Raw genomic sequence first — 24,350 nt, forward strand, 5'->3', positions numbered from 1 at the left:
TAAAGTGTTTGCCACTGTCTATAACAGTGTCAGAACAAGTATAACACTGTCAGAAACAGAACCATCAAATAAATAAAATATATAACGCATACTTCTTAAATGTGAAACAGTATATCTGTTTTGGTTTATCAATTTTGTACAAAAAGGTAAACGATTAAAGCTGCAAGTGGATATTTTGTACCAATGAAATTACAGAAGGCGTGCAGGCATGGAGGTATATTTTAAAAGACGAAAACATGACTTTTCTGTTCAAAAACCAAACACTTTTCAAGAACATCGTCTTGAGGGAATTCTCATTCACGACTTTACTTTTCACTGATTTAATTTACATAAAGGTTTTGGTTGCCGAACAAGGTTGCCCCAGAACTGTTTGCTTCTTCCAGTTTTGCAATATCTGTGTGAGAGCGTGTGGCTTTTCCTTTGGCAGGCCGCACCCCGGCCATCTCCTCATAAACAGGAACTACAGGCTGCAACTTTCTACGTTTAGGGCATTTACACTGTTGGTGAGAGGAAATCAGAAGTGAGGGTTTAACTGAAACGGTAAATATGTAGAGGGAAGTAAACCATATTTGGTCTACAAGACAGTTTCTTTTTAAACCACATACAGTATAACATGACATGATTGTCACTGATGATTTAAACACGTCAAATATTTGAGTATTCCAATTTCTTTTTCTTAAAGCGAGATGTTAATTAATATCTTACATTTCATTTGGCCGAACCAATATAATAATAATATAACATTGTAAATCGCAAGACTGAAAGTTCTCCAAATTAGTTTTAGGCTTTAAAAAAATGCTTTTAAGTAGGTGTGCTGTTTAATTAAATGCAATTTATATTCATTCCTTTCACTCCTGACTTATTGGCCATCAATTAGTGTCCATTTAATAACACTAATGCCCACTAATGAATTATTCAAATGCTAAAAAAAGCTTAACTGCAAGACAGTTTCTTTTAAACCACATGCAGTATACCATGGCACATTAGTCACTGAAGATTTTAACAGGTCAACTATTTCAGTGTTTCAATGTCTTTATTTAAAGTAAAAGAAATGTTCATTAATATCTTGCATATCATTTAGCTGAACCAATATAGTAGCAAGACAGTAAAAGATCTTCAAATGAGAAAACAAACACTCGCTTACAGCAAAGTCTGGATGTTATCTTTTACAATCTCAAGGGGCAGTTACTGAATACTTGTTGAACTATTTCAAAACTTTACACATGGTGCACAACAACAGTGCATGTGTCATGTTACATCAATTATGTTCTCCCTTCACACCAGCAAAGCTCACAAAGCAGTTTTCACATTACAAATACACATTTTTTTTTTAAGTAAAATATGTAATGGAAAAGAGAACACTTCAGTGGTTTTTCTTCTACTTCAGATATTTCATAATTTATATATGAATTTAATGACGTATAACTAGGCCCACAAGGAATCTGCATGCGATTGTTAGCCCATCAATAATTCTGTTTATTTACTTGAGTAATTGTGTGTAAATACTTATTCAGTTTTTAAATTAATTTCAGTAATATTATTGACTAATATGAAAATGTTCATCTGATTTACGTACAATGCAATATGTTCAGTAATATGTCTTTTAGTAGATATACTATATGAGAGACTGCCTTTGTTTACCAAATGAAGTAAATCTAATTGGATTTGCATTTTAAACATTATAAATACAAGTTAAAAAGATATTTTATATTTCACATATTAAGGTTTTACTTATGATACTCCCAAAATAATTCCACAAAAATCTGCAGATTTTTACCAACATTCTCTGCAGAAATAGCAAAAAACGTCCGCAGATTCCGTCTGGCCCAACATATAACCTACGTTTAAGGTCCAGGCAACATTTTCAGGTGCTGATGAATTGGCTACTATATGTTAATACTTTACATTTGCAGGTAGAGTACAGGAGTTGGATTTTTATTTTTTACTGTTTAAGAACAGTAACCTTTCATTTTTAACTTTTAAAGCATATTTTAATTTAAATGTTGTTTGTTTGTATTTATTTTTAAGCACAGTACAGTGGTAATGTTCAAACTACTTATAATGTTTAAAGTGTCTGACACTAATAAATAACAATATTAATCTGCCTTGTTCTTAAACTGTGCAGAGCTGTAGCTGCTTTATCGGGCCTACTGCGCTGCTGTATTTCAATATTGCTCATTATTGTGGTACTTTGAGAGGCAATTCTTTCCAGAGGTGGTACTTGATGAAAAAACTTGAGAACCACTGCTTTAGAGAAAGCATTAGTCATGTAATGTGCTCCAGTAAATTAACAGTTGAGATTTGTTGTTAGCATTCCTAGGTCAACTTTGCTCATGTTGTGGAAGAGTGAACTGAATGAATCCTAGCAATTTTACAAAAGTGAAATAGAAGATATCACTGACTATGATTAAAAGCACTACATTCATGGGTAACTCTTTACAATAATAGTACATGAATAATGATGTGTTGATATGTAAACTAAACATTAGTTTATTATGAATTTATGATGAGTTAATCATGAACTAAAGTTACCTTCAAAATGAGTAACTTGGGTTCATGTGTGAATAACGGCTAGCTTAATTACTTGTTAATGCATGTTGCTGTTTAAACTAAATGTAACCAACATGAACTCATGAGTTGGTAATGTATAGTTATGGCACGACCCTACTTGGAGGGGCACGTCACCATTAACTCATCCTCAACTACTTATGAACTCCTGTTTAAACTGTTCATGCTGATGTTGACAACACTTCCACTGTTACTCAGTGTAAATGAACTAGTTTGAGTTCATGAGTAGTTAAGAATGGGTTAATGATAATGTGTCTCTCCAAGTAGTCACAATATAACTACACATTAAAATATGAGTTCATGATGATTAAATTAAACAAACTAATGTGGTAATTACTACATTAATTAACAGTCATGTACTAAGTAATTAAGGTAGCCATTATTCACACATCAACTCATGTGACTCCTGTTGTAGTTAACATTAGTTCATGATTGGCGCATGCATTACTCATCATTAGTTCATAATAACTAATCATAAATGTTCATAATATTGCCTTACAATCATCCATTATTACATATTTATATTTTTATATATTTTTATTTTCCTCAAGGTTATATCTTTTTTGTGTCACTTAAAAATAGATTAATTGAAATGTCGTTGGAATGAATCCTGGCATTTGTTACAAAAGCGACTAAGAAGATATCACTGACTGATTAAAAGCACTACATTTATGTCTTCTTATCTAGACAACAAGTATGCAGTAACGGCTCATTCAAAACTCCCCTACTAAAATCAAATATAAAATGATATCTAAAGTACTTACACAGTAAGCTGCAGTGATGCTAAAGACCAGAACACCCAGCAGACATGCAGCTCCAGAGATCACATACAGCAATGGCAGATAGTTTGAACAATTATAAGGCTCATGAGCTGCAAAACAGTTACAACCATACAGTAATTGACCATCAATGAATATGTGCATTTTATAATACAAAATACAACCTTTATTTTTTGCATTAACAAATGTTTTGCTAATGATTTTAAGTTTTTTTTTTTTTTTTTTTTTGTAGTAGTTGACATTCGAAGAGGATCAAAACGTCTAAATTGTCATAAGACAAACATGGGTGTCATTTGTTATAGTTTAGGACAACTTTGATGATTAGGGCTATCAATGATTAAGGGCTTGCTTATGTACAGTTATTAGCCCCCCTGTTTATTTTTACCTAATTTTTGTTTAACCGAGAGTAGATTTTTTTTTCAACACATTTCTAAACAAAGTAGTTTTAATACTCATTTCTAATAACTGATTTATTTTATATTTGCCATAACATGTATATGCTTAATTAGGTTAACTAGGCAGGTTAGGGTAAGGCAAGTTATTTTATAATGATGGTTTGTTCTGTAGACTGTCGAAAAAATATAGTTTAAGGGGACTATTAATTTTGACCTTAAAATGTTTTTAAAAATTAAAAACTGCTTTTATTATTGCCAAAATAAAGCAAACAAGACTTTCTCCAAAAGAAAGCATATTATCAGACATACTGTGAAAATGTCCTTGCTCCGTTAAACATCATTTGGAAAATATTTAAATAAAGAAAAACTATTTTAAAGTGGAGGCTAATAATCGTGACTTCAACTGTATTTGTATATTCAGTACAACATTTGCTATTATTAATCACTCTGACCTATGAGATAATGCTTAAAAATATTGGATTGATATAATATCAATCGATTGGAGGTCTGAAGAGTAATTGACAACTTCCACTTTGACTCACTGTTTCACTTATTGCAAGGGTGTCAAACTCAAAAACAGTTGAGTTCCAACCCTGCTTCAACTCACAAGTAGGTTTCAAACAAGCCTAAAGGACACAATTATTTTGATCAGGTGTGTTTAATTAGAGGTGGAAATAAACTCCTGGACACCTGTGGCTTACATTAATGTTACATGAATAGCTAGTTAATAAGATTTATTAAGGTTTGTTACCTAAATATTAGCATCTGATTTAATGTAACTAAAAAAGTGTGTTGTTTGAAAAATTCAGATACTAAGCTAGCTGACTGATAAGACCTTTTGTTATAGTGGCAGATTTATTGCAATATTAAACTATTATGTGGATTTAGAGAGGACATTACAGACTGCATGAACTGCTTGCCTTACAATCATCCATGATTATTATTTCTTTCCTTAAGATTGGTTTTATCTTTTTGTCAATGAAAAACTGATTGGTCAAATTTAAATCTGTAAAGTAAGATCTAACTACCAAGTAATAGCTAGTATAGATCACATTATGTCATAAGCCAGTCTAAACACAGAGGCTATGCAACTGAACACTGGAGTGTTTTCAACTCATTTTTGAAATGATGTCAGTAAAGGTCACCTACAGTTGTCTTCAACATAGATGAAGAACTCCGTCTTGCCAGGTACATTCTTTTCATATGGGAGAACTCCATAGTGGAAAACACAGTGGTATACATCTGTGTCTCGTCTTTGGAGGTTTGAGATTGTCAGATGAATCGCATGATTTTCCAACTCATCGCGTACAGTAATGCGATCCTTTTCATCAGATGTATTGATATATGGTGATCGTCCTTTAGAAAGATACAGAACTTGTCTGGACTGGAGCAATCTTCGTTTCAGCGAAAAGGCAAATGGTTGTTCCTCTTTGTTTGCAGATTCACAAGAAATGTCAACTGAGGAATTTCTTACTTTGTGAATGTAAACGATACCTCCATGTGCTACAAAGAAAGGGCTCACAATTAGTCACATTCTTCAAGATGAATAACATCATTTCATTCAATTGACCTAACATAGCTTCTAGACCAGTGGGGAACTCTCGAACCACATGTGGTTCTTTGATCAAAATATATGTGGCCCTTCAGCTGTCTTTCTTCAATATTATTTTACAGTTTAAAAAACTATAACATCACTAAAAATCCGTTTGCTAAAATAAACAATGTAAAAGATCAAAAGAAAATAGGCACACTGCTCTCTAAAGTCTTAAATATCCCAGTGAGTGATTTTCTTTTGATCTTTAACTTAGTATTTTTAGTTTCGCCATCACCACTCATGAAAGTTGTTTAAATCTATTGTTCTTTCTTCATTTATGGACCTGCTCAGCATGTGGTGCTTCATATTTTTGAGTTGTGCATGGACATAAATTACGGTTTTCCTAAACCTGCTTTATTTATAGAAATTTTACAAATAATATAGAAGTAGTAATACTATAATAATTTTAGTAATTTATAGTAATACAGTAGAAAATTATTTTTTTTAAAAGTCATTTTGAAATTATAAACACATCCAAATGGCTCTTTACAAAAATGCATTTGCTACTAATAAAATGACTCTTTGCTAGAAAAGGCTACCGACTCCTGTTCTAGACTGATAATACAAACCGAAATTTGTAATAAGCTTTATGAGAGAACAAACATTTGACATGCCTTTCCAATTTCACTGGACAAACATTTAATCACGTCAGCTCACTGCTGAAATGTGCCAGTTTAAAAATAAAGAAACTGCTACAAAATATTTAAATGAGACTTTAACTTACCAGTCACAGATGGAGTCATAAGAAACCATATAATAACATGAGCATGCTTCAAACTAAACATTTTTCAAGAGTAAGATGAGTAAGAAAATAGTAGCCTAGCTGAGGTAAGAAAACCAGAAATGTCTTTGAGCTTAACAAAGAAATCATCTCACATGAATATAAGGAGCACGCAAATGTGACTCCACCTTAAAGGGTGGGGTGTGTGGTTTGGCGGCTTATGAAAACCATTGAAGTGTGGTTTGTCAACAGTTCATTATTGTGAAAAGATTGTCAAGATTTTGCAGTTTCTTCACTTGCTTAATGTTTAATAGGTATTTAATAACACTATATTAAACATATGAATACATATGAAATGGCTTCATTAGAAATATACAATGAGTAAAAACAAGCCTGCATCTCACTCCAAAAGGAACACAGGTGGCTCCTAGTAATGCATCAAGTATTATGTAATCCACAGATCTGTTCGTTCCCACTGTTAATACTTTAAAATATATTCAGCTTTAATTTAGTGTTTGGATAAATATGTGTATGGGGTAAACTATTGGGAATCACTGTGCATAACATGCTTTAATGGTGTCTGTTTTGGTTGTCTTCCCTAAAAATGTTAAACTATTACTTCTGAAACATAGACTGTTACTTACAGATCAGACTAGTGTTTACTGTTAGCAAGCATTTCTACTTATAAAGAACTTTAAATGCAGCATGAGCCAAAGATTTAGACAAGCTCTTTTCTGACAAAACAGTGTCCATTGTTTGCAGAAGCTCATTTTAAACGGGTGTCCATTCATGTGTCTGCAGCGTGTGGACTTTTAGGGAGGCTGCAGACCTGAAGCTAGGCAGATCTACGTCCAAGGCAGATCCATTAGGGCAGGGGTCTCAAACTCGCGGCCCGCGGGCCATTTGCGGCCCTCAGTGCAATATTTTGTGGCCCGCGCTGACCGCTGTACACTGACGGAATCAGCGGAGCGCCGTGTAAACAAAGGGGCGGGAATGCCGGTGACGTCACCACGCACCCCGCCCCTTTGTTAGACGCTGTGACGGGCGGGAAGTGGAGGGAACTCGCGCCGGCCAGAACCAAGGTAAGCTGTTCCCGCCCCTGCCTGCCACTTAGCTACCTATCTGCAGCCTGCCACCTACCTAGCTACAGCCTGCATCTTATATATATTATAGGTAGATACAGACTGGTACAGACTGATGTGACTGGAGTGGGGTGGGGGTGTTTATTTATACATATATACGCCTTTTTTTAGGTGAGGGAATGGAAGTTTTGAGTGTGTGAGAAGTTGGTGAGAAGTTATTCTCCACCTTGAACTTCAATAAGTCAAAGTACAGGTCTAGACTTAATGATGATCATCTTCAAGCCATACTGAGGGTCTCAACTGCTTCCGCTCTAAAGCCAAATGTGGTTCAGATTTGTGAGAAGAAGCCCTGTCAAGTCTCTGGCAGCAAGGAGTAGGCAAAAGATGCCAGAAGAACTGTTCATAATCTTCACTCAATGTTCTTTTAATGTTCAGGACACTTCATGTTCAGAAGAAATAATTAAAACTGTTAATAATGACATTTGAGGACTTTTTTTTGTGTGAAATCCCTTATGCGGCCCAGCCTCACCCAGACTTTGCCTCCTGCGGCCCCCAGGTAAATTGAGTTTGAGACCCCTGCATTAGGGGGAGGCCACGCAGTGTTATTATGAGCCTTCAGAACTTTATCATAATCATCACATCAAAAAAACAGGACACCATGGAGCCGTATTTCAAATACGCATTTAAATATTGTTTAGCAAATGCGTAACTTTTTAAACTTAAATTAAGGTCGATATGAGTACATCAATACGTAGACAAATTGGTGTAAGACAGTTCACATAAGGAGACAAAACAAAGGCAGTATGTTGTTATTTTGTCTCAAATTTAGCTTACATGTGGTAAGTTACGTGAGCTACTACATCCCACTTTCCTTAGTAACGTTAGGCTAATTTTCTTTGAATTATTTTGTCTGTCTTCAGTCTGCATGGTAATGCCTTTCCTGGTAAGATAAATATTTTTTTAACTTCATTGTTTTTTAAAAATATATATATATATATTTTAAAATAAACAATGGATTTTGCAGCAGCATTAAAATAGATTTACACATTGGATGTTAATATACAAAAGAATGTCTACAAAAGATGTATAATAGACCTATGTACAGAGAAATTACTCAACTGAAGGTAAAAGTTGATGTATCTTGATCTTTTTTAAAAAGTTGTTGATAAGTGTTAGATGAATGTTTGTTTATACTGACCTTGTATTTTTTCAGAATCTGTCTCTAAATGTTATACTTCAATAGAATACTTCAAATTTTCCATTTTTAATAAGTAGACCATTTCTTTATTTACTTTTAATGAATTTGTAAATCACCTTTCAGAAGCACAGTCTTCTATGGTGGACTAAGCAGTATAGTTTTTCCACAGAAATGACACTTACAGGAGCTGCAGAAGACAGTGCTGGTCCTGGAGGGCTGATGTCCTGCAGAGTTTAGTTCCAACCCTAATCAGAAAAAGCTAATCAATGGCTAAGGTATACTTCAAACTTTCACACAGGTGTGTTGAAGAAAGATTGATCTAAACTGGCCCTACAGGACATTAATGTGGTGACCCCATCACGATAAAGCATTGTTATTCCTCCAAACTTAACTTTACATTGAAAAAAATGTAAACTGTAATATATACATATATATATATATATATATATATATATATATATATAAACATATATATTTATTTAGAGTTAAAATTGCATTGCATTCAATTACATTTAATGCGATCCTATTCTAAAAGATTATTTTATATTTTGGTAAAATGTCAATAGTAGATCAAACAATTAAATGTTTTTTCTCAAACTATCACAAATCTATAGAGGCATAGAGAATATCACAATTATAAGTGGTCTACTCATTTTGTTTTTCACATGTTTTCATAAATATTGCTTATCTTTTATTGTCTCAGAATATTTATTGTAACAGAAACATTTGTTAAAAAGAAATGAAATGTTTACATCTAATAGAATAGCAGGGAAAGTCAGATTCACATTTTGTAGCCGCAAATGACAAAAATAAATAAATAAATAAATAATGACGATCTTTTTTTATATAAACCCTAAACTGTACATATGTTTCTAGGAAGCGTAGTAAGAGCTTGATTAGCTAGCCCAAGTGTGTCTGATCAGAGTTGGAGCTAAATTTTGCAGAACACTGGCCCTCCAGGACAGAGTTTGGGCAACCCTGTGTTTGAGGCTGTTTTTGCCTCCTTTGATTTCCATTATATCAATATTTTATGACTGCAAAGTCATTGACATTATATAATCATGCATTTATGATGGTTTTCCCTGTTGTGAAGAGGTAAAACTTCATTTTTACCGTGGATCATTAGTTGCCTTCATTAACCCTTTAAGATAGGCCTGTGCAAAAAGTTTTATATGGAGTTCTATAAAATAAAACTGCATTATAATGTGTGAGTGCATAATTACACAGAGCAATGTTCTGAGAGCTGAGGAGTTTTAGAAGTTTCAGACATATCAAGGTAAGTGCACAAAGATGTCTCACGCTATACTCTATATACTCAAAGTCAGAAACTAAGCTTTTTGTTTTGCACTGCAACTGATGATCAACAGCAGAAACAAAAAAAAATTTGACCTCTTCCCAACAATCAAGAATTATATGGTGTCATGGATTTTCTATCACAAAATGCCATTATAATGGAAGTCAATGAGGCAAAAATAGCTACAAACATATCAAAATAGTACATTTTCCCAGATTGTGTTGTTGAATTTTCAAAGCACTTTTCTCAAAATGTCACCAAATTCATTGTATTTGCTGAAACGGAAAGTTGTGGCCAAATTAAGACTCAAAATCATCTCAGAGTGGATGAAAACATGCCCGACAGCACACAAGGGTTAAAAAATAAAATGTTTTTTAAAAATGCCACAAATTCTTGAGATGAATCCATTCTATAACACAAGGATTTCAAAAACACTAGTAAAATAGACAAACATGCAGTAAAGTTTGATCCTTTGCAATACAAGTCACACAGTCCTACCTGCAGACCTGGAGATGCTGTGTGTTCTTGCTGTACTTCACTGCACCAATTTAATACTGGTAACCGAGAAACATCAAATCAAGCACATCACAAATTGTGTGGTGCATTTAAAAACTTCTGGAAAGCCCATTCATGCAACTTAACAAGCAAATGTGTTTTTTACAGTAAAAAATATGAAAGTGATTGAGCTTTACTCTTTACTGTACGCCTCCATTAACAGCATGTTAACGCTACATATTTTATGAACACTCCAGAACAAACTTATCGAAAAACAGTATTTGTTTTACATCGGTATGACTTAAGAAAAACCAACCTGCCTGAAGACTTCACTGTTCAGGAAAACCCCCCAGACATAAACAAAACCAAGAAAAGGAAAATCAAAATGATGTTTTATTACAACTTATCAAACAAACAAACAGAAAATACAGAGACATGTTTACCCTTGTGCTGTACAAAGAATGATTAAATGGATGCAAAAGAATGATTTGAAGCCCTCACCAAGCTGTTGTTGGGGACATATAGTCCAACAGCACGGTACGGTGCTGTGAGGGCTTCACGACTAAGATGAAAACATTGAAACTTGCCTTGAATATGGAGATATTGTTAGGCCAGCAGCTTCAATATATTACGAACCTTTGACTAATATACCTGAATGAAACACAATCGGAAGAAAAGCAACACATGTATCAAATGTAACATTGATACTGTTGTTATGGTCATCTTTTTATTTAAGGACTTAATCCAAAACGTTTGTGATATTACATATCTCAAATGTCCAGTATAAAGTTTTTTCTTCAGCAGTGAGTTTGGGTACTATTAAGCACAAGATGAGAAAACGTTTAACCAAACCTAATGGGATGACATCGCTGCTTCAGTATCGGCTACCTGGAGACATTACAGATGGCCTTATGCCCATGGGAGGCCCAACTGGGCCAGCTTGGTATGAGGGCACCATTGGGGCATTCTGTCCATAAGGAGGCATGCCAACTGCCATAAAACCAGACATGGCTTGAGGAGGACCACCATACTGACCTGAAAGAAATAGGGCAATGCTTTAACATGGAAATGCATAGCATTTTCACTTCCACTAAAATGTTCCAAAATGTTGATTTTATAAACAAATCCATTTAATGATTGGAACGTGATTAAATAATGTATTGTTTTTGGGGACTTATCTTTTATTCATAGATGATCTCCAATAAAATGTTTTTTTTTCTGATTTGTAAAGTATTGACAGCTCTCAAAACACAACCATTGTTGATGTTAACATGCTATGTTTGTGATAATCATGATGAAAATTCATCCAAAAGGATTCTGGTTTTGCTTGTAGCAACTAATTACCCAGTTTGTAGAAGTCATTTTGTCAGTAAAGGTCACAGTATTTGATAAAACTGATAGATAAGGTTTCCATTTCATGTTGTTATGTAGAATGGAGTCATTAAACAAATTCTGCTTTTATTTGCTTGTAATTGTCATGTAATATTATGTAACTATAATAGTATCACACAGCGTCGATATAAAACAAAATATAAAAAATATATATAAAAAAAAAAACTAAATGAAGCCTTTAATTGCTTTTTTAGCTTTACAATACAAAAGTCCTTTTACAGAATGGGCAAAGAACGTCTCTGTTCCATGTATAACTTTTCACTTTAGATTTATATAGATCCATAAACCAAATGAAGTGTTGAAAACAAATACTCAACATCAGTACTGTGTCTAACATTAAATTACAACATAAGTCATTTTAATTTGTTTGGATTTAATGGTGACTAACCTTCTAAAAGGAGAATGATCTACACACACATCTTACCATGTATGGGATGTCTCATTCCAGGCTGCTGAGGAGGCATCATTCCTCCCACTGCTCCACTAGGGGGAGCTGAGGCAGCCGTGGCTGCAGTCTGCCCAGGACGAGGGATTAGCCTCTGATACCTAGGCAGCTGAGCTCGTCTCTCTTCCTGAATTAGAGCCAAGACAATAACAATGCAATCAGGCAACTACAGTAACAAAAACCCATTTGGACTGTACGCATTCTCATAGCACAACTTCATACTTTAACTAGCACTACTTTTAACTAGAATAAATTCGTATTTTATTTCAGCAGTTTATGCATTCACATTACTTACGGTCAAAAAAAGTTGTCAGAGCAAAACTCAAGCACTCACCAGCGAGATATCCTCATCAGGGTGCATCAACTTACTGGTAGCACTCAAGGTGGTGAGGGTGGCTGGCTTACTTGTGACTGTGGCAGGGGGCTTGGCCACAGTGCTGGAGGAGGCAGGCACCACAGAGGAAGTGGAAGGAGGCTGGGTGTAGGCTGGGAATGTCACCTTGGGAGAATCAGAGCTGGTTGATGATGGTCCTGATACTGTCTGCTGCGCCTGAAAACCAAGACTGATATTTTGACAACATGCTCGCAATAAAAGAGATTTTGCCTATTCACAGCAAACAATGGCACAAAAGTGAAATTAAGGTCAAATATAGCCGTTTCAGACTATTTAAAATAAGCCTGCTAACTTCATAATTTAGGGCAAACTGGTATAAAAAGAACGCAAAAGCTTTGTTTTAAAAAAAGACTTGTGATGTACTTTAAAAAAAAATCCTATGCATGCATGCATCTACAACTAAAATAAATAAACAACCAGCTTAACATCAAGTTTTATATCAGGGCTGCAACTGACAATTCGTTTCAGATATATAGATTTGACATCAAATGAAGCCAAACCATTTTCAGAAAAACCCCCGTTCCTAATCCTTTTTCCCAGTGTTGTCCTTGGCTCAAGAAACAAACACAGTCAATGTATGCATCTAGATACATTTTACAAAACCTGTTAAAATACATGAGCTAAGAGTTTACCAAACAAACAACAACAACAGACTAAACAACTGACTTCCATTCAGATCTATGTGAATACAGGAAACACGCATCAAGCCATTTTGGTAAACTCTTAACCAGGAGGGTCGTTGTCCTTCAGATTTTAGCTTTAAACCTAATCAAACATGCTGTTGTTGACTTCAAACTTCCAGCCAGGTGTGTTGAAGCTAAACTCTACAAGACACCAACTCCTGATCTAGACCTACAAATCCATGTGTAGACATACAATCAAAAGAAGATAGATATTTATTGAAGATTGACAGTGTAAAATAATCTCATGACTTTCAAACATTTATGGATAAGAATACAAGTATGGTATATAAACAGCCAGGGAAAAATCATTTATCTGTGCTTGCATTAGTAATTATGTGTTTGCCAAGCAACTGAGAGGCCAAGTTGCATTAAACTATGTGATTTAAACCACTTAAAATTGCTCATGTTAAGGACAACTTGGGAAACACACTATTCCTGTGGCAGCTTACTTTTCTATATCACAAGTCTTGTCTTTAGAAACAGGTTATTCAGTACAGTAAAAAACAGCTTAAAGAGTTAATTAGGGATGCTCATAATAATAGATTAACCGTTAACTGAAAGGATGCGTTTGTAACCAATTAATGGTTTCAGTTAAACGATTACAAAATATATTTTTATTTTGGCATGGTTTCCGCTACATTCATTCTTCCATGGCAGGGCGCCACATCAAAATGCATCCCTCCACGGCTACATTGCAGCTTCCTATTTAAAACATTCAGTCATTGTTGTTGTTGTTTTTTATTAGCGGGTTATAATCGCACTAAAACGTATTAAAAGTTGAAGTTAATATTAAAAGTGAATTATAACAGTGCAAACGTTTCTGTAACCGCAGTAGTGCTGTGTGTCATTTGTTTAATCCTTTGAGGTTACGTGCTGACTGACTGACTGACAGGTGTGTGATGCAGGAGGCCAGCAAACCACAATGTAGCTTTCAGTTAGGATGAACACAGTTTCTGTAATTATACTTTATTTATAGATAAAGGTCTGTGGCTCTGCATATAATGACTTTATCTTGCTGGAGTTTATAGCCGTTTCACTTTACTTCAGGATGCATTAATGCTGCTCTGCTGGTCTACTGGAGACATTCAGAAATAATCTTAGCAAATCTAATAAATGTTGGAGACATACATACTCACTACACGAGCGCACCAAATTGCATATCAGCATTGTTTATTTGAGAACGTACAAGATCTGCGCTTGAGCAGTGAATATTTGAGGGGGCATGCAAGAGGTTTTGTGCACGAGCAGAGGAAATCGGCGTGCAAGCACACATCTATTGCATGTAAATACGATCTCGATTTTACTGCGCTCACGACATTTCTCCATTTGTCATTAAAATAACGCCATAAGTAGTTAGTAGATTGTGTAAAAGGTCTGCTGCAACAGCTGGAAAAAAATCCCAGAGAAAACACTGAAGATATAGGAGAGGCTGCTCGCTGTTTCAAGTTATCCAGAGCTGTATGACTTTGCAAATCTTGAATATCACAATATTGTCAAATATTACAATTGTAACAATATAGACAGCAAAACTCTTGCACAATCAATACCCAGCTGATTCAGTCGTTTCATAGTGACAAAAAAAAAAAAAAAAAGAGCACCACACTGCTTTTTGACCTTGTCAACATAAAAGGCAGTCGGGTACGCCTTGAGTTTTGGAACAGAAAAGCGCGTTTGCTGTGATCGGCCCCTTGTTCAACTGCAACACATTTGTGTTAACTCACGTGCCTACAGACATACTTGCCAAAGAAGCAAAATGGAAGAAGAATATTGCTGTTTAATAGACGAGTCGATGCCAAACCAGCGCTGATGCTGATGGCCTCCTGGATCTGTGTCATAGACACAACAAATAGGCTTTAGCTTTAATTTTACAGATTATAAAGCATGTATGCAAATTAATGCAATATCATATTTAAACAACAAAACTGTTTACAAAAAGTCAACATATGCGTGCGGTTTCAGTATTGTCTTTTCATCACACAGCGCGCGCACTTGAACCGCGAGTGAGAGGAAACCATATATCAAGACATAATCTTTAAAATAATGATTTCTATTAAAAATGTAAAAAGGTTTTGTGATATAATAATAAAACCGGGGCATTAAATAAATGCATATTTTCCGTGGAGTGAACGATTTGAGGAAGTCTGCTATTTTTATTTGACGGAAGACAAAAACATGATTGGAAAAAAAACAGCCTATGCCGGTTCCTAAAAAGGATTCAGTCAGTGTTTTCGTTTTGTAATCTAAATTAATAATTTTGGGGGAAAATAATTTAGGACAGGCCTATTTATTTTATTCTGTTTTCTATGCTGTTGGAAACACTGCAGGTGTGTGAAGATGCTCTGTTATTATGTTCTGTCATTGTTATGCTAGCATGTTAAAATAAATCAGTATTTTAAAATGCAATATTTAACGTGCCAAACACAAAATAGACACGTCAATTTATCATTACTACTTTACCTTAATAATAATATAATATTAATCTGACCAGTTAACCGTAAATATTCAATTAACGAGCGGCGGCTGTCGGTTAGCAAAATTAACCGAAATGAGCATCCCTAGTGTTGATGCATAGTGACATCTAATTGACGATCAAATTAGTTTCTGATTATCTCCATTATCAATTAGTTGTTGCAGCCCTGTTTCATTTGCATGTTCAAATATAACAATATGTGCGCATATACATTTTACACGAACGTCAGAAACTAAAATCGGAAGATCTCTGATCTGCATGCGTTGTTGCAGTACAAAGAAGCACACAAACTTGTGCGTACTTGAGCAGAGTTAGGGAACAGAGGCTTAGATGAGGCAGACTGTATCTCTGCACTTGCAGGAAGAGCACTGGGGTTTGCAACACCAGTCCCCATCTGAAGCAGAGAGAAAGGTTAATAGTAAAAAAAAAAAAAAAAGCTTTGTTTTGAGCCCTTGAGATGATTCACCAACAAAATATGAAGTGTCCGTTACTGTAGTAATGTAGCTTACTGCATATATTTTAAAAACACATACCTTTACAAGTAAAACGACTTGTCAATGGAACAGCACTCAAAGTGACAATCTTCAATTTTTACTATAAAGTACTAATTCTTGTACAGATTTGCCACATTTTAGATTCAGATTAAAACATTTCTTATCCTTTTATAAAATGTAAACTAGCTGTTGTTTTTTACTTGCATCACAATTGTTCAAAAATAATGCGTTGCCCAATCATAACATTGCTACATTTTTGATTGCATCTATAATGCAATGCACGATTTCAAACTCTTAAAGACAATTCACACATTACCATTCAATTAATGACCCCTATAAATATATTTGTTTACAATCTCGAGCCATACACATACTCAACCCTTAAAATGAGTTTGGCTGTAAGCTCAGTACCTGCACAGCGCTGGGGAAGAGTGGTTTGGATGCAGCAGACTGTGTGATGGGCACAGCTGGTCTGCTGGCCAGTCCAGGAACTGTGACGGGGGCTGCAGGTGCCATAGAAGGCATGCCAGGTCTGCCAACATGATGTGGCATTCCTACAAAAAAACAACATTTTTTACTACAACTTTATGATCAAGCAATATCATCCTTAACCATCCAATTTGTCAAATACATCTAATAAAATCTTTACAATGCAACTTTTTTTTTACAGAAAAAAAATTATTTCAGTACATCACTTAAAATAGAAACTTCCTTACTAATATGCCCTGGGCTTTTAAAATAATGTATCAGCAGGAACTAGGCACAAAACTGACCTGGTAGCATACCAGGCATCATTGGAGGCATTGCTGGGCCAGGGGGCATCATCCCTCTCATTGGCATCATGCTATGAACAAGAAAAACAAATATAAATCACATTGGACCATAATATGCACTTTTAACCAACACAAGCACACATTAAAGACATACCCTGGTGGCATAACTGGCATTACTGGGGGCATTCCTGGAATCATTGGTGGTACACCAGTCAACATGGGTGGCATGCCTTTAAAAACACACACGATGCGTTAAGGTACACTTTTTTTATTTAAGCTGCACTCAGCAAAATACTGGCATACCCACCTGCATAACCAGCAGACGGCATGCCCTGAGCCTGAGGTCCAAGATGGATGCCTGTCTGAGTCATTGGAGCCATGTAGGCAGCCTGAGGTTGAGCAGTAGGCTGCTGAAATGATGAAGGTCCAGCTTCGTCCTCATCATCGTCGTCATCTTCATCAGAATCATCTTGATTCTGTTTCTTTTTCTGACTCTCTGTTGGGAGTGAACAAGTTTATAATGATGTTTTAATTGACCCTTCGCTAAGCCACACCCTAAGACCGCCACATAACAATCGTGGCTTAGCAACTGTAGCTACGTGCTGGAGGTCTGTAAACCTTTCAAGCGAGGAAAACAAGCCAAAGCGTTGTGCATATGGATTGAGAAATATGGGTACTGAAACCCTTGGTAACCGGTATGTACCGGTATTAAATCAGCATATGAATTTCGGTGCCATTAAGTGCTGCGGCAAAAATGTAATTTCATAATGCAAATCTCAAATTCATGCAAACCAACAAATGATCAAAGGAAATGTGTGTGTTAATACAATATGAATTGATGTTTACATTAAACTGTAATTATATTGTTCTATTAAAATAATTTTTTTAAATATTTTGTCAAACTAAATATTTTTGTAGAGTCATCCACCATCTTTTTGTGGCTAAAAAGTATTGATTCAGGCACCGGTACCGTTTTAAAAGTATCGATTTGGCACCGGTACCGTTTTAAAAGTATCGATTTAGCACCGGTATCGAAAAAAAAAAAAAAAACGATACCCAACCCTATACCCGGTATCCTAAAAGTTTGGACGGGATGGTGGACTTTTTTTCTCTTTCCAAAACCCAAGGGGAGAAATACCAGCGTAGATCAAGCTGTGTGAGGAACGTTAAAGGAGCAGAGTTAATTTGGTTTTGTTTTCGATATTTCTAACACATTCAGTGATAGACGGCAATAACTCACACACCTCTTACCATAAAAAGATCTAAACTTTGTTACCTAAAAAATTACAAAGCAGGTTATGTTTCCCAGCTGTCTTTCTTTTTTTTTCCTCCGCTCGATATTATGACCACTGCTCCATTTAAGCCCTCGCCATAGTAGTCATGCTAATTAGGGATGCACGATATATCGGTGGCCATATCGTTATCGGCCGATAAATGCTGTTTTTTAGATTATCGTTATCGATCCGACATCTAAATTAGGCCGATATCTTTAAGCCGAAAAATTGCATAATTGTAAAGACCTGCCTGTCTCGCACAGGCCTGTGCATGATAATAGAGCTCTCTTCAGACTTTTTATTTCTTCAAAGTCCGTCCTTGCTTCATGTGGTATTGCTGTGCATTAATAACTCAGTAAGTAAGCATGTTGCTTATCATTTTAGATATGTTTGATGGAGTGTCATTGTGTATTTTGCTTTAAATCGCCTTTAAATATATATATATATACACACACACACACACACACACACACACACACACACATGTATGTGTATATATTAGTGCTGTCAAACGATTAAAAAAATTAAAAAAATTTACTAATTAATCGCACCTTTTCAAAAAAATTTATCGTGATTAATTGCATTTAAAATACTGAAAGTTGTAATTTTGGCTATTTAAATGTAAAATTAATGTAAACGCAAGACAAAAACTATTTAAATTCAAAATATAATTGTTTATTAGAATTAAAATTTTCAATATAATTGTTTAATAGAATTTTTGTTTAACTTGTAACACAGATTTCTTCATGTAAACAACATACCCACAATAAACCATCAAGATCCTGGCTTGACAGCCATTTTTATTAAAAAAATCAAAACACAGGCATGTTAATGACATTTAAATTTCAAAACAATCAATGCATTGATTGATTTCCATGTTGGATTCTAAGTGGACTGCAAAAAAATGCCAAAATTAAAAATTATAATCATAAACTATAGAATACAAACTGTTGCACTCATTGTAAAGTTTTATTGCTGTGAGTAGAGAGCATTAGTTATAGAGTAGAAACAATTTTGCTTAATCCTCCTTTACATTTATCCAGTTGCTAAGACTAGGAGTATCACGCAAGTGCACAGAGACTCCCAAATGCCCGCAAATGAATGATAATTTCTCGCAAACCGGTTGTTAAATACATTGCACACCCCTCTCCCCCCGCATCCCTCCTAGCTCTTCAGGTAGCCTATGTCGTGCGCAACTCACCCCCACCGTCCTTCAGGTACGTCTCGCGCGCAACTCACCCCCACCGTCCTTCAGGTACGGCTCGCGCGCACACGCCCCTACTCGGATACGTCGCTTACTCCACCCCTGACACCCCTCAACGGGCCTGACACAGACACACACACAACGCGCTGCAGACGTTTTGGCCCCATCGGCCTTCCATACTGGAGCGACTCCCCTCAGATTTAACACACATGATCACATTCATCAAATTTGCTTAAACTAAGCGTCCTAAAGTATTACTGTATTTCACAAGGATTCTGACACAACAACGCGAAGCATATGCTTTCGTTGCGTTTAATGAGGAAACACGCTAAACTTGGAGGGCTCATGCTGAAAGGCAGAGTAATGCCCTGTTTTTGAGAGCTCGCGACTTCACCAGAGACTTTGAGTACATTTACATAAGACACCAATACTCCGATTTTAATATGATTAAGATTATACTCTTATTAAAAGTCTACCGCGTAGCCTAAGCAGTGATTTCATTACCTTAAAGGAACACCGAGTCACGAAATGTGTAGGATTTTCTTTTCTGTTCGCCATGCGGTATCAACTTACAACAGAAGTCGAAAGTTAAAAATGAAACACCCGAAATTGCATGAAACTTTGGAGAGCCTGGTGATGTGACTAATTGTTTATACTGAAACTTGCGTTCATAAAGCGCTTCCTTGGTCTTAGACCCATTTCTTGCATGTTGAACACAGGTCCACCACAACAGGAAGTAAAAAAAAAAAAAACCTGCAACTGCGTACATTTTTTTAACGCGTTAATTATTTAAAATTAATCGCATGCGTTAATGCACTAATTTTTGACAGCGCTAGTGTATATATATACAGGCCTCCAAGTCTGAAGAGTTATCGGTTATCATTATCGGCCAAAAAATCCATATCGGTGCATCCCTAATGCTAATAGTAATCATATTTCCATCCTTTTCAAGCTACGATGATTTGAAATTGCCTATCAACAGTACAAAATAGAGATGTGATCACAAACTGAGCATTTGCGATCAATATACTTCACTCGCAGCTGTTTTCCAGTCATTTATAACCATCATGTCCATGTCAGCGTTACAATTCACTGATGTTTTTGTCAATGTTTTAGAGATTTAGTCATCTGTTTACTTCTGCTATTTATACTTTGATTTGCATTTCAATTTTTTCCCCCTTAACTGCAAATTAGAATAGAAACTGGATAAAAAGCACACAAACGTACAGACAGTTGTAGGTACTGTACATTGTTATGGGTCAATGATGATAATATTTAGCACAAATCCATCAATTTCGCCTTTCTGGCCTTTTCTTTTTATGAATGAATTAGAAGCAATGTCAATGCGTGTTTCCTCGTCAGTTAGTAACGCTATATTTCATTGCACAACAATTAATCTAAGAGATTTTTTGCCGAAAAAAAAAAAAAAAAAAAAGAGCGGTTTAATTAGTTAATATTGGATAATTTTTAAATTTCACCTCTCCTGCTGTGCATGAACTAAGCTTTTGAATTAACAGCGTATGAGGCGGCTAGGCTAACCTAGCTTTAATTTTGATCAAGTTATTCTCTAATCGGTTGCCTAAAGACCAGTTACCAACCTATGTCACACATGACGTCACACGGGTCCCCGGGTGCAAAAAAGACAGGCTGCAATAGCAAACATGTTGTGTTGTGCGGTAAGATGCCGAATTAGAAAGTCCACAAATAGAAAACATAACTTTGACCATACACCACACTGCTTTAATGCTAACTGCAGACGTCTTTGGCTAAAAGGGAGCTGAAAGAAGTGACGACCTAATTAGAAATGCTGGACTCTGCAGTTTATGCAAGTTCACGCTATGCTTAATCATACACATTACTCGTTTTTGATTGCAGAAAAGATTCAGCAAAAACAGTTACATATTTTTAATTAAATTAAAGACACTGAATGCTAAGAAACGTGAAAGTAAGTTATTAAGGTAAACTTTCAAGTTTTTTTTTTTATTCACACATTCATTCAGTGACAACTTGTGAAAAACTCCCTATATTGTTTACTATGGCACTTTGAATATTCGGTCTGAAATAGCCTGCAAGTGTGACTTGAAAACAACATTAACACTGTTTATTTGACTGTGAACAATGATGTACTTTGATAGTCATTTACTGCTAATATGATTTCGCTATTTAGAGTTTGCAAATAATACTTTAAGGAAATTATATTATTTAGGAGAAAGTCTGAATGTGTGAATATAAAACCAACTTTACTTCTATGTGCAGGTTCACATACCCTGCCGTACAGGTTCAGTTCGCTGTCAGAATGCAGTCGTTTTGCGTGTTGGTGATTAATTACCCAGGCCTTGTACAGCTCCGTCTGCTTTCCTTGTCTTTGGCTAGGCAGAATCTCGTTTTTAGCTCTACATGGTTTTGAATCTGGTCATCATGGAGCATTATTTCTTGCACATGACCACACAGAACAACACTGTTGGCATCCAAAGACTTGTAGACCTTTAACTTCTCTCTTGTAAAATCACTTGGAGCTTCAATGAGATTGTATATCGGATATTACACCTGTTCGCCAAAATAAATAATTATATCCCTGGCAATGTATGACACTGATGCATCCATATTGTAATAGACATGCCAGGCACGAAAGCTTGACAGGCGTAGCAACACTAACTGAGGACGGGGCTTAGCGAAGGGTCTGTGTCTTTATACAGACAGATAGACAAATAAAGAATTTTGCAGAATGGTGTATCTTGGTCTTTTATGAATAAATTGGTTTACCTGACTGTGATTGTAACACCATACCTTGTGATTTCTGTTCAAGAACTCTTCTCCGGTCTTGTATGTCTTTTTCTGGAATACCTTCCATGCCATAAATTTCCAGTTCTATATCTGTTCTTCCCGGAATTGCGTTAGGAACCCCATCAATTGTATCTTTGTGTACCTTTAAAAACATTTAACGTTAAATTAAATAACAATCTCTTACCAACCACAATGAAAATTTACAAGCACAACTGTCCATACCTGCATGCAATGTATGGCTAATCCGGGTCCAGTGTACAGCTTCTTGTGACATATGTGACATTTGAAGTGTTTAGCTTTCTGGTGCTGAATGAGAATCTTCTCATCGTCAAAATCTCTGTTGCAGTACCTTGAAGTTGTAGTCAAGGCTCATATATTAATGCACACGTGCCTACGACAAAGCGGAATAAAAACATCAAAAAGCAATTAAAAAATGAAACAATTTCATAGTGAAATAACCACTAACGTTATCACTTAAGTTAGTTCGATTCATATAACTCGGAACGTTCAGACAGCATAAATAATGACAAATAACGTTTACAGTTAACTTTATCCTGAGCAGTTAACGTTACTTAGGAGAGGCAAAACCCACTTCATCCCAAAAGACGTTAATACAACTAAATGTAAAAAAAACGAAACATACGGGTTTACAATTGTCTTACGACGTCTATTTGTATCAGACATAGCTGCAGTGTGAAACTGATAGCATGAGCTTAAATTTATGATCATGCTGCGGCACACATATCACTGAAAAGGATACCAGCACCATGGTTTCAACTGCTTCTTCTTCTTTCGTCCCATTTTGATAAACACTTTTTATCGTCTTCTAAACAAACCGGTAAGGGATTCAAACCCGTCACTAAACAGCTCTTTGGTAGAAACACAAAAAAAAAATGGCGCGGCACTGCTGAGTTAAGACATTTTTACCCACAATGCAGAGCCACATGACGCAAAGACGCAGCTGCGTGATGTGATGACACGCACGCTCTTCTGATGACGTTGTCTGAGGAAAGAAAAGAGCCCCCGTTACAATCCACAACCTGTATCACAAATTTCGCTTAATTTGGTCGATTCTTATATTAGAAGATTATGTTTTGCTTCTCCCTGTAAAAATAATAATAGGGTAATCCGTTCATTATTTCAGCAGAATATTATTAGTCTACTAGGTGTGACTGATTCAGTGGATAATATTTGTTGAGAAAAGGTATGGATGCTTCCGCAGTTATTTTCTAACAAATAAAGTAAAAGAGGTTTCTTATAAAATAATTCATTAACTCAATCCATCATTATCATTATATGAAAAAATATAAAAGTGATATCTCCTACAACTGTTCAGTTTGGGATGACTGTTTTGAAACTGTTATTAATATCTTTTGGAACTGTCCATTTACAAAAACATTTTGGAAAAGTCTTGAATTTTATTTAAAGTAAAATTTATAATGAATGTACTTTGTATAGGAAACATGTAGTGGGCTTCACTAGCCCCTTTCACACAGTGATACCGGAAAATATCCGGAAAATTTACGGAACGACTTTACCGGTATGTTCAAAAAAGCGCTGTTCACACAGGCGAGGACGTTACGGAAATTTTCCGGAAAAGAGCATTCACACATCCATTCCAAAATACCGGTAAATTCTGACATCATTCACCACAAATGAGCTTTAAACGGCTGCGCTTGTATTTGTAAACATTTGACTAAATTACAAACTCTTTTGATGATCAATATTGTAAACAACTTTCACTGGATCATATTCGCATGTCGAGATGTTCATAATATGTGCGTGTGCTGCCGCTCACAGGCTGTTTCATGGGCACACGCGCAAAGCTTGAAGGTAAACAAACAACGGCTTATCATAAGCATCTTATCGATGATTATTTGCACAGTTGGCATTAAGGAGAACATATAAACGTTATCTGACTAACTTCTAGCAGCTAAATGCGTCTGGAAAAATATTCAAAGGCTTTTATTCTCACAAACCGCGCGGACGTAAATGCGTCTGACTGTTGTGATTGGCTAAAGCAGAAGTCTTACGTCAGCACGTTCTAGACGAGCACGCGCTTATTCCGGAAATATTCCTTCTGCGTTCACACAGCGCAGCATTCCGGCAAATTGCCGGTAATGTTACAAGTTCTCTTTCCGGAAAATAGCCAGAACGAATTTACCGGTATTTTCAAAAAGGACCTGTTCACACATACAACCTTTCCGGAAAATTGCCGGTAATTTTCCGGAAAGGTCTGTATGTGTGAAAGGGGCTACTGAGTAAGAACAACCTAAAAGTAAATAGTTGTATGTGGTAAACTTAGTTTTGC

At 35.8% G+C, this 24,350-nt stretch overlaps 2 protein-coding genes across 13 annotated transcripts; both read right to left on the bottom strand.

Annotated features, from left to right (window-relative positions):
- Positions 1-243: 243 nt before the first annotated feature.
- Positions 244-6,192, bottom strand: cd7al (cd7 antigen-like). Its single transcript, NM_001083876.1, is given in 4 exon segments — positions 244-497; positions 3,333-3,439; positions 4,892-5,245; positions 6,061-6,192. Coding segments are annotated over 4 exon segments (699 nt in total). The 5' UTR covers positions 6,122-6,192; the 3' UTR covers positions 244-320.
- A 4,309-nt stretch (positions 6,193-10,501) lies between these two features.
- On the bottom strand, positions 10,502-22,964 carry znf207b (zinc finger protein 207, b). Of its 12 annotated transcripts, none has more exons than XR_012407134.1 (12): positions 22,800-22,930; positions 22,262-22,388; positions 22,043-22,181; positions 17,085-17,273; positions 16,932-17,007; positions 16,778-16,848; positions 16,416-16,558; positions 15,812-15,904; positions 12,369-12,513; positions 11,943-12,090; positions 10,979-11,161; positions 10,502-10,777 (listed from the first exon to the last, which is right to left on the bottom strand). XR_012407134.1 is itself a non-coding variant. In XM_073952392.1 (12 exons), exons 1-11 carry the CDS (start codon positions 22,838-22,840, stop codon positions 11,001-11,003), a joined length of 1,404 nt encoding a protein of 467 aa, XP_073808493.1. In that variant the 5' UTR covers positions 22,841-22,930; the 3' UTR covers positions 10,502-10,777; positions 10,979-11,000.
- Between the last annotated feature and the right edge of the window lie 1,386 nt (positions 22,965-24,350).

Source organism: Danio rerio, chromosome 6 (genome assembly GCF_049306965.1).
Source record: "Danio rerio strain Tuebingen ecotype United States chromosome 6, GRCz12tu, whole genome shotgun sequence".
In the NCBI taxonomy this organism is placed as follows: Eukaryota; Metazoa; Chordata; class Actinopteri; order Cypriniformes; family Danionidae; genus Danio; species Danio rerio.

Bases quoted from the DNA above. Each gene is read 5' to 3' on its own strand.
- znf207b (XM_073952392.1), bottom strand. From the start codon at position 22,840: ATGGGACGAAAGAAGAAGAAGCAGTTGAAACCATGGTGCTG. The intron at 22,389-22,799 runs GTATCCTTTTCA...TACAACTTCAAG, and splicing joins CAGTTGAAACCATGGTGCTG to GTACTGCAACAGAGATTTTG. The intron at 12,514-15,811 runs GTACGCACAAGT...CTTGGTTTTCAG, and splicing joins TGTTCCCTAACTCTGCTCAA to GCGCAGCAGACAGTATCAGG.